This window comes from Lepeophtheirus salmonis, chromosome 4 (genome assembly GCF_016086655.4).
Source record: "Lepeophtheirus salmonis chromosome 4, UVic_Lsal_1.4, whole genome shotgun sequence".
Taxonomy (NCBI): Eukaryota; Metazoa; Arthropoda; class Copepoda; order Siphonostomatoida; family Caligidae; genus Lepeophtheirus; species Lepeophtheirus salmonis.
In genome coordinates, this window is record NC_052134.2 from 19,677,628 (window position 1) to 19,689,993 (window position 12,366).

General features: G+C 29.8%; 1 protein-coding gene across 1 annotated transcript; it reads left to right on the top strand.

Moving 5' to 3' along the window:
- Window positions 1-6,310: 6,310 nt before the first annotated feature.
- LOC121116977 (uncharacterized) lies at window positions 6,311-8,173 on the top strand. The gene is made up of 5 exons (XM_040711296.2): window positions 6,311-6,739; window positions 6,875-7,307; window positions 7,368-7,527; window positions 7,646-7,831; window positions 7,895-8,173. Exons 1-5 carry the CDS (start codon window positions 6,690-6,692, stop codon window positions 8,161-8,163), a joined length of 1,098 nt encoding a protein of 365 aa, XP_040567230.1. The 5' UTR covers window positions 6,311-6,689; the 3' UTR covers window positions 8,164-8,173.
- Window positions 8,174-12,366: the final 4,193 nt, after the last annotated feature.

Sequence of the window (12,366 nt, forward strand, 5' to 3'; positions counted from 1 at the left end):
ATTTTATTCATGGTTATTTGGATGGATCTCTCCTATGGAGCAATCCATTCATCATTCCCGTACCTAGGAATATCCAATTCACATGCCTTCTGATACTCTCTTCTATGTCATAGTCTTTTCTTGGGATCTCGACTCTTTAGGCGAGATCCCTTGAACAAGTGCTTCGCTCGGTGGATCTCGTCTCCTCTTCATGTCAAAGTATGTGATAGTGATTTCGGATCTCGTCAATCATTGTCTCTATACATAAATTCCTCCAGATTCTCTATGGAATCCTCGTATTCTTCTTCACTTAAGAACTAAGGAGTTCCATAAAACAACAGAAAGACGACCCAATGCGGAACGAAGAGAGTTCTCATCCTCCATCCACAGCTCCTTCTTTGAACTTCTTCAAGCTCAGCTCTGCTTCGTCTCCTACTCTAAGAAAACTATTTTATTAATAAGAGTAGTTCGGTACCCTTGATGTACCTTTGTATATAATGCAGAAATCACTCATCGCAATCAGATTTATATCAATTCCATTTATAAGTTGGACTTATACGGATAATTATATCATCTGGACACTTCACTCTCACGACTGATTTCTTTACTGAGTCTCTTTTGACTTTGGAAAATAAGTGCAAGATGATTATGGACTCGTAAAGATAATGTGTCTAGATATTTTGGTCTACAATGCATATTCTATTATGATATTTATTACATATAAATAGTTTTTTGCAACTGGAGAGTTCCACAAAAAGAAATAATTCCCGAATTACTCAGTGAGGAACAAAGAGTTATTTCTCATTCACAGCTCCTTCGTTGAAACTCTTGATACCTGTTTCTTCCAAAGTCGACTTTTTTTCGTCTCTTATTCTGAGAAAAATAGTTCATTTTTAAGAATCCTTCCGTTTCCTTGATGTATTTATGGAAGAAATCCCTTGGAAAAAAGAAGAAGTCAATCTCAGACTCTGAATGAAAATGCTGCCTTATTTCTCGATAATTTTGTCTGCAATATATGTAATATTTTGCTGTTATCTGTATAAATAGATTTTGTGAATTGTTCAGTGCTAAGTGATTATGTGATAACAAATTATAAGTGCCCTTTGTAGCCTGATATTGGAAAACCTTAATATAGTTGTAATTTCGAAACTTACTTAGTCTTAATCATCTTCTAAAAACTCAATTGCTTATCAATATATTGGAATATTACACACATGAAGATTTAGGAGCTCCACACAATTAAAGATCATTAATAAATGCCTCCCATAACAGTTCTTATATTTAATTATTAGTTATTTTAAAAATACTCATTAATGACATAGATACAGACGTTGAAAATTAAAAGCTAACTATTTATTTTTTATCCTGCTTTTCTTTTATTTACACGTTTATTATGAAAATGTATTATTATTTTAAGATCTGAATAAAATACTTTTTAGAATAAATCCTTTATTAAACAAAACAAAATGCAAATTCATGATCTAGATGATAACTTTGTAATATTTTGCTTGATATATTAAAATATTTAAATCCATCTTGAGCAATTTAATTAGCTAAAGGATGTTTGGTTTTTTTGCGCTTCAATCTAATAGGAAGATAGGAATCTCCCGTTTCTAATAAGTTAACAAATAGTTTTGTAAATCATCGTCTTGGATTTGTCGAGGTCAATCAAATTTGTCGAGTTTTGGTCGCTGCGAATATCATATCGTAAAGCTGACTAGTATGTAACGTTGTTAAATATAATAAATCTGAAGCCGGTTTAAGACCACACCTATTAATACTATGTTGAAAAGTTTCGATGAGATCTCGATCTTCGACTGGAAATTCAATACCATGAGTTATTGATTTCTCAGAAATCAAAAAGTTCTTTCATTTGAAATCTTTGATTTTGAAAAATTTAATGATAGAAGCGGCTATGTATTCGAATATATAAAATAATAAATTGGTTTGAGATTCTTCCATTGTAAAATAAGAATTAGAAAAACGGATTTTACCGAGAATTTGTTTGATCTCAGATATTTCTTTTTCAAATGAATCGTCTTCTTTTTTCATTATATAGAAAACTCCAGAAATTTTCATACTACAAGATTCAACAAATGTTTGAAGTCTTATTTTTTTTCTCCCTCCAGAAATTGCAGACAGTTCATAAAATAATCTGCACCTGATAATTGTCTATATTGCCAGAAAGGACGCTCTATCAGTTCGGAAGTAATATTTCCAAGACAAATATATTTAAGACCTTTTTCTGTTAATTATATATATTGTTTATTATATATTCAGAAATTTTAATGAGGGCAGAAATAGTTAGGATGGTAATTAAAGATGTTGATCAAGTTAAACTCTTGCCATAACAAATTGGTAAAGCCTTTCAAGACAAAAAACAACTCAAAAAGTCTAAATGATGTTCTTAATTTTTTGAAATGGGGTTCCTTTCTTTTCGCCTTTCCATAATTCCGGATAAAGAATAACCGAAGTTATACACCAAAGCCTATTAATAATTTCTAAAAACAAAGACGTTTGATTCCAATCAGGATATTCACTATTATATTGTTTGAGACCATTAATAGTACAAGAGCTAAAGAATCTTTCTGATAAATTAACCTTAACTTTTTCAATGGACTGAGGCGCTAAAAATTTATTATAAAGTTGATAAGCAAAATTTATTGGCATACAAAGTTCTTTATTATAAAGTTGAAAGATTTGATCAGTTGTTGCTTCAAAAAATTCTTCTTCTTGATAAGCATTTTCAATAAATGATGGAAATACTAACGTTTTTTGGTTTAAGAAAATATTATAAAAGTTTTTAAAAAGATGTACTGTATCGAATAGTAAAAATATATTTTATTACCAGGTGCATACGGATTCATATTGTTCCAACATGACTTGCTGTGTTCTAATTGCAAAATTTATTATTTATTACCTTATGGATTTAAATGATTTTATGGGTTTTTATTAAAAAATATGTATTTGGAACAATTGGATGTTGCGTCTTGACGATGGTTGCCGAGTTACCAATTATTCATTAAAAGGAGGGATCATTGACGAACCGGAGAAATGAGGAGAAGGAAAGGTGTGGAGGAATAAGACAAGGCTTATTTATAGGAACATCTATATTCTTAGTAAAACAAAAACCTACTCTGGTATATACATAGATTACAAAACTATTTATACTTATAAAAGGGTAAAAGCAGTAATTTACAAATATATATCCATACAAGAAAATACAATAAAAGATAATCAGAGGGAAGGAGACACGAATACATTACATTGGATCATTGCTTACCAATAATATGATGTTTTTATTTTCATATTCATGCCTAATATTTGAATTTCATTTAATATTCTAAAGTTTGTATTATAAATTCATTTCTTTAAAATATATACGTAATATTAATAAACAAAATAGTATATGTTCTCTTAATAAAATAAATATATTGAAAAATGTCAATAAATGATAATTGATAGTATATCCCTTCAATACTACGATATAACTACAAAATAGTATTCATTTTTCTTTCATCTTCTTCTTCTTTACCTACTAAGGTATAGAATATACCGTATAGTTTGAAAAAGGTCATTGGAAGCCATAGCAATCAGGAATGATATTGACAACAACATCAATCCTTCAATTACATAAGGAGCTATTTTATGAAGTATAATAGATGATCTAATTATGAGTATGATGAGTACTTAATAGAATATTTAAATGAGCTTAACAACAGGAAAAATTAGTTATATGAAGTTGACTACAAATTTTCTTCATGAATTAGCTCCTCAGCTTAACGTCGAAATAGATATATGCAAACTGCAAATAGATATTTTGTACTACATTACTGGGTACATTTTATTTAAAATCAATAAGTATCAATCTGTGTATTCTAATTCTATGAATTTTGTGGTTTCCCAAGAAAATAGTCCCAGCACATATTCAAAATTGCTAGAATTGAAAGATTATTCTGGAAAATCTCTGTTTCGATGACAGGAGGAACTTTTAAAAAAACTTTTACTACTTCTGAAAAAAATTAAGTATTTTGTTGTACTTAAGGATATCCAAAAAATAGAAAATGCAAGTAAAATCCTAATTAACCTTTTTGAACAATCAAGCGTCAATGAAAACTTAATATTCCCGATTGCCATAATGTAAAAACAAAAATAATTCGTAAATTTACAAAAGTTCGCTTGAAATTTTGTTCAAAACTTTCAAGAAAAACACTAAATGAAGAAAAAGATTAAAAAATGGAAGTTCACGAGATAGTAGACTGCTACCATGCATGAAACTGTTTTATATGTGAAATTTATAAATATATACCATTACAGTTTCTTTTTATATCCGTGCGGGCGTAATTTAAATATTTGAGAAATTTGTTTCCTATGTTATCAATAAACAAACACATTTATTATGTAATGTATGCGTAGGGATATGTAGGGATTTTTAGTGGAGCTCTGAATCGACAATGCTTTGAATTATGCAGTTAATTGAACACACACTCAAAATCCTCCTCAGACCAATAGACATACGACAAAAGTGTTTTTATGAATATAGGTGAATGATAAATGAATATTTCTAAGGGATATGAGGGAGGGGCCACTATTTAACATATATCTCAATTTTCAATCTACTAGCTACTAATTCATTTGACATATCCCTAGAGATTTAAGCTTAAACATAATCCCTATTCCTTTAGCACTTGCAGCATTTCAGCAATTATCTTAGTAATGATCATTATCAGATTTGTTTAAATAGTCGTTACAACTTGAAATGAATTTACTGTTTAAAGTTGTAATATGTATTCGTATTCGATAAATATATATTTTTTTATATCTATTTCCCCTTTTTAAGGATGAATATGTAAAAAATAAATACTAACCGTCTAAAAACTTTTATTTTTCTACATATTATCATATGCATTCATATAAATAAGCATCAGTACCACTATAAACATACTGTTTATAAGTTAAAAACAGACTATAGTAAAATATGGATGAGTATTAGACTATATAGACTGTTAAATTACGTTTATGACTATGATTCAAATAAGCTAAACTATTTTTAAGTTAATTTTAGAAAATAATTAATAAAATATGAAAACAATTTTTCAAATATAACTTTTAATAATTCTTTATAAAATATATTTTTTTGTCTAACGATTTATTTAGCAAGAAAAAGTGTATTATCGAGTATTTAGACGAGAGACGAGTAAAGCTCGCAATTCCTCAAGTATTTTTTTCAGAAACTCGAGAAAATTCTCATGCAGTAGAATTCAGCTCGCGGGACATCACTATAAATATTATTTACTTTAAATAAAGGAAGGCGATTTATTTTTTCATTTGTAGATCTTAGAAATTTATAGCAAAATTGTATTTTCTAAAATATTACAGAATTGGTATCGTCATTTTGTTTTTGGAATCGTCCCATCACTAATTAGAAAAAAATAGCAAAATAATAATATAAGAACTAATTTAATTCGTTAGGCAAAGTGCACGACGAATATGAAACCAGTACGCTAGCTACATCTTAGTGTCTATGGGAAAAGGTAGTTATAAAATACCTTTTTCACATTTATCGTAGACATAATGGATTTTTTCCACTACACTACTAATTATGCTTTTATTATAAGAAAAAAATAATTAATAATAGTACTCAGTGATGAAATGAAAATGGCATGCAATCAATCTGTCTACTATATTATTAATAAATTAATCATCCTTCGATCCTCTCTCTTCCTTATGTATATGTTTAAGATTTACAATATGTATATAGTACATCCTGAGATGATTCCTAACTTTAACGGATAAAATGTTTGATCTAAACTTCATTTTTTTAAATTTATTGTAATTGACTTAAAGAAAAATGTTAAAGGTAATATTTGTAGTAATCCTAGGTTGAAACACTTTCTCTTCGTAAGTTTTTTTGAATAAAAAAAAAATTATAATTTTAGATCAAAATGTTGTTTTCTTGGAAGATATATTAATTGCAGCACGTGACTTGTCATAGATTTTCCGACGCTGATGAATTAAAAAGAGAGTAAAATTGTACAAAGTAAATTAGGTTTTGCCATTAGATTTTTTAAGCAGAAAAAATACACTTCTCCCTACATGAAGTTAAGTTAATTCATTATCAGTTAATTTTGTTCAATATATTTGTACAAGTTGTAATTCTTATCATAACTCATCATAAGTCATAACATCATTTACTTATGACTCATAAGTAAATTGTATGTCTCGCACGCTTAAAAATACCCGCATCTTCACTTTTTAAAGTCATATTTAAAATCTAGCATACTGCTGGCTGCATGTAAATAAAATCTACCTTTAAAAAATAATGTGTGAGCAAGAGAAGGGACTGAGCCGACCATCTGCCGAATTGCGTTGAAGAAGAATACTGAATGTATAAATTATATTAGAAAAAATAAAGAAGGAAAAATATGACGTCATGATTAAAATAAATAACTATATGTTAATATTTTTTCTGCTACTACACACTTGTTTGCTTAATGACGAAGGATAGTGACTAGTAGTCTTAGAGGCTGAACACAGAACATGGATTTATATGACTGAATTGGGAATGAGGTCATTCAATTTTATGTTGAATTGATCTCGTAGCATCATTATCTAACTCATAAAATACAAATTGAAATTATATGGGAGAATTGATCAATTAATGTTTAATTCTAATTATATATAATATATATTTTTATTTTGGAATAGAAATGTCTATTAGAAGAAAATTTGGATCAACATCTGCTGAAATGACAGCAAGGTAAGTAACTCTTTATCTAATGCTGACAACGTGATGTATATTTTCTTCACATGTTTCACTATCTAAACAGTATACATTGATAAATGAGAATGATATTATAATAATACGTCTATTCATAACTATCATTACTACTAGGAACGAGGATGATGAAATTAGAGGGGAGGAAGAAATGAAGCTGGTTATCGAGAAGGAAAAAGAGCCTTCTAAAATGGGCCTCTTCTCTTTCATTGGCCTCTCCATTGTCTTATTCCAAGTGATTTGTGAAGTGTCAAAGCAAATTTCCAATTATTCGATACAATATTACAATAATGGGAAATATCCCGTTGCCTCTACGGCCATGGTTGTCTCAACAGAGTTCCTCAAGCTTATTTTCACCATTTTTAGAATCGACTCCAGCTTACCTCATTTCAATTTCATGACATTAAAGAAATCACTCAAGTATATGATACCCAGCATTCTATACGCGTTTAATAACAATATCTACCTCTATGGACTAACTCTTGTTCCACCTCCTATTTGGCTTATTCTCTGTTCTATGAGAACCCTGGTCACTGCCTTGATATACAGAGTATTTGTCAAATATTCATTTCTTATAATTATTATGATCACTGTTTTATTATGTACACAGGTATTTTTGAAGCGTACGATAAGTACGTTGCAATATTTAGGTATTGGTGGCATCGTTTCTAGTCTTGTTATAGCCAAAGTTCCGGATTTAATGTTTCACTCCATTAATAGCATCCCTTTATTTGCTATAGGTCTAGCGTTTTTGGCCTCATGCATTTCTGGTAATTGACTAATTATTATATTATGAAAAATATATATTTTCTTGTATACTTTTATCTTCCAATTATCATATTAACTACCTACATCTTATGTGTTTATATAATTTTGATTTTTTTACAGCCTTTGCAGCTATTTTCACTGAACTACTTTTCAAATCTTCTAAAAGTAATGACAATAGCGGACACGTGGACTCATTTTATATCAAACAATTCTGGCTTTATTTATACGGATTAGTGATCTCTTTTTTAATTCATTTGGCCACCAATCCATCTTACACAATCTTTTCATACTCCTCTGATATAATTAGTAAGTGACATATTAGTTATATATTCATACAAATATTCGGTCATCTTATTTGTTTTATCACAGATATGGATCGATCTGTTTTGATATTTTATATCGCAGCCTTATCATGTGGATCCATTGGTGGAATAACCGTTGCCAGTATATTGAAATATCTCGATAATATAGTAAAAGAGTACACCGGGTCTTTTGGAAATGTGATAACTGCTATCATAAGCAGTTGTCTCTTTCCTGATAAGTTCCAATTTACAATCTTCGTTATTATTAGTTTAGCATTCTTAATTATGGGAATCTTATTGTATGAAACTCAAAAACCCAAAAATATACATAAATAACTGCAAACAAGTATAATTTACCTACGTCAATTAATTTTATACTCTATCTAACTAATTTGCAACATAGAGCTGAAACACTCAATTTTATTTTTACTTGTATTTTAGTCGATGAATCAATTAGTAGCTAAGGGTGCTCAATACTGTCGACGTTTCGTAAAAATACATTAAAAGCAACCCTAAAATAAAGATAGTGTACAATGAAATACAATTATAAATCAAAATACGACACAATCAGAAATATTAAAGGAGATTCTGATTCCTGTTTAAAATTTCGTAAAACTGTAAAGCGAATAAAATTATGTTGGTTCTATAGAAATGATATTTCAATTGTGAAAATTTCTGCTAAATAATCTTCTTTATTCGAAAGTTAGAGTGTGACATAATTCCTGGTGGATAACTTTTTATTGTTTGGGTTATTAGTATGGTAGAGTTTTGGAGGATTAGTGGCCCCTTCGTTTATTAAGTCCTCCCAAGTTCTTCCTCTTCACCAACATTAATAACCCCAAGCGACTCAGTCCCTTCTCACAAGTATAACTTATGCACAACATTCCAACAAATCACCTCTTGAACATTTTCATGTAAAATAACTTATTTTTTACAAATAGGGTTCCACAAATGTGAAGCGTATGTATATTCGAAAAGGAAAAAAATTATAACTTCATGATCTACATTTCATAAATCTTTTTTACTTTTTAACAATCCCCATATTATAACAAATGATGGATCTGAGGACTCTTGAATTAATTGTAATGTGTACAAATTCATCAATCATACTACAAGCATTTAATCAAAGCATTAGTGAGGGTTACTAAAGATTCCTGACTAGCATAGACACGTTCTTGCATCATATACTTTTTTCTGATATCAAAGAAAATATTTTTTGCGGAAATACATTTTAAGAGTTGCGAGTTAGTATACTTGAGAAGTAGTAGTATTTAATCCTCTTTTCCAGATGTCTATGTGTCTACTTGATAATTTTTAAGAACTACTTCTGAATAGATCACTAACCAGCAAATTTTCAAAAACATTTTTCTATAAAAACTTGAGCCACTTTTTTTATGAAGGAGAGGCGTGCTCTTAGCCAATTCTAAAATCAGTTCTTTGTACTAGATAATATTATAAAGACATGTATTTAGTTTATGCAATCATGATATTAGAGATAAAAGGAAATCAGAGGAAGTTGAGTAAAATTGATTGTATGGGTGAACAAGTGTAAAACAAGTCATGTATATACATGTTATATATTCTGTTCAAATTCTATGTTTATGGTAAATATTACTAGGGATGATAAAATGATCTAAATCCTCGTAAGGATAAATATAAAAAGTAAGTAGAGGGACTCCCCGCTTATCGCGGTTTTTAGGAACTAAAGTCCTTTTTTTACTATTTAAAAAAATGGTTAGTACCAAGGTTAATGGAAATAAAAGGTTAGACCATCATGAAATCGGGCTTGCTAGAATGTTCAATTTGATGTATCGTACCGAATGCTGGGCAAAATAGGGAGATATTGACGTCATTGAGAATAGAGAGGACAACAAATACAAATTTACAAAGGGCAAAAATTAAAAACTGGGACTACGTTGTGGGCCAAGAGAGATAAGTTTGGTATCTTTGGAGTATGATATTATATCTTATTTACATTTTACAATATACATATAATTACTAATTGATTATTATTATTACGATAATAATACCTATTCCCCATTCCTAAAAAGTATAATGTATTCGCGCATTGAAACTGCCAGTTGTGCAGTTGCCATTTTTGATTCTCCTAACGACATAATTTATCATCATTTTCCAAAGGATCCCTCAAGGAGGAAAAAATAGGAAAGTGCTTGTCATCGAAAGGATCCCTTAGGAAAATATCCTAGAATTTAGGAGAATCATTTTGAGGAAGATGCTTATAAAAGGGATTTAAAAGGTGAATTGCTGGGACTACTTACAAAAAGAAAATTAAAAGAAGATACTATCCCTTCCAGAGGTCTCATACCTGGAGAAGGATTTGAGCAAGCTCCAACGAAATGAATTTAGATTGTGCCCCATTTTGAAGAAGATTCTAATGAAATATATTTGGAGACATTAGACAAATCATCTCAAAACAACGTAAAATCAACTTAAACACTTGTGTTAGAAAAGGTTAGCGTATCCAATCAAGGATGTGTATCCCAGATAATACAAATTAGTAGAGCTTCTAATAACAGAAAAGATCCACTCATTCCAGAACTCGAGTCACTAAGGAAACAGAATGCAGATTTACACGAAAAAGTGAAAATCCTTCATCAAAATATAGATTATTAAAATCCAAATCTAATTTTAAGGAAGCGATGAAAGGAGAACTGGAAAGAGATTTACTAAATCTCATTGTGAACTCATTATCAGTGGGAAGAGGGTTTGAAAATGGAATGAGGAGGATTTTTTTAATGCACTGATACTGAAGTCTCTTTCTTCAAAAGCCTACCGTTACATTCAATCCAGTGGTCTACCTCTGGTTCCTAGTGTAACAACCCTCAAACGGCGGACTTGAAATTTATATCAAACAGCTCCTGGAATACAATCAAATGTTACTAAAATTATCACTCAACAAATCAAATCCAACGAAACTCCAAATGGAAACTTAGCTGTCTTTTGCTTTGATGAGATGAAGCTCCAATATCAAAAAAGGACTTTGGATATGCCTATGGAGTAAATTTGGATATGCAAAAGGATATTCTCAAAAGCATGATAAATGGGATAGGAACAATGAAGCAAATTAAGAGAAATAAAAATGGTGAAGTGGCGTTGACTAAGTCATCTGCTTAGAAGCCATACCAAAAGGGCATAAGTATTCCTTCAAAATCTTTGATATAATTGTATCAATACATAAATAATGAAATTTGCTTTCCATATATATTGACATCTCGTTCAAATCAAGATTTTCTTGAAAACCATTTTTTCAAGAATAAGATATATTGGACGAAACCACTCTCATCCTAATGCGGTAGAGGCCATGGATCAATTTCGGATACTAGTAATAAGTGGCTCAGAAAAAATGGTTGTTGCAGATCTGAAGGAGACCAATATTTTTTTTCTATGTTTCAACAAACTACAGGTTATATTATCACCAATGCACTAATGTATATATACTAATCCTGCATCTCCTTTTAGGTCCTATTTTGAGCGAAGCAGATTCGGAAGATAACATAGAATTTTATCAATACTTTGATGATATAATTTATCCTCAAATCATTAAAGGTGAGATTGAAGAAGATATAAATAATGATGAAAATACAATAGAACAACCATCTAATGATTTACATCTTCCTAAAATCTTTAAAGATGAAGGATTTATTTATGTTGCTGGATATGTGACCAAATTTGTACCATATATGATGGATCGACTCATCAGCATAATTGTGGAAAAGTATCCTAAGGAAGAATATGAAGTTATAAAGAAATTATTCGCACTCGTACATTCATTAGACTAAAGTATATTAATATTGAAAACAAAAGTAGCAAAAAAGAAAAATAGCAAGTAACGTGCGAAAAACTGCTCATTTCATTGGTTAAAAAATAGAGACGGAAATTATATATATATTTTTTGAAGGCGGTTCATTATTTAATTTTAAACAATAAACTTTCGAAATGTGAGTGCCTGTGTTCTAGCTAAGTCTAAAAACCTTGTGAAGCAATTCCTCGGAAATTGGATGGCCAACATTTTTTTCGAAGGAAAAGAGTTTTGTTATTTGGAGCGAAGTTTTCTTCTTGTGTCAAATCCACATAGAGTCAATATGAGAACTTTTTGACTGTGGATTAATCAGTTTTATTTCAATAAAGTATTCGTTTTAGATACTAGAGTTTAATTAAATTATTACATAACAATGCATATTATGATTTTTTTAAAATTCATGATACCTAGTATACGTAATTATGTTGCACTTTATCACAATGACCTATTCTTTAATGCCGGGAGTGACGAAGTAACACGATTTTTTGTTAGATTGAACTTCAAACATTCTCCAAAGGAGTCTTCATTTAGTTTCTTCTATTTGATGAAGAATACTTATGATAATTTATAGCCATAACGATAACATAGTCATAACAAACGACAGTGAATATAGATAACTTATAAGTAATTACAATATAAATGGAATGAATATATTGTTCTTGGATTGAATGATATAATTGATGATGACAAGGCTGAAGAGTTAACACAGAATAGCTAAA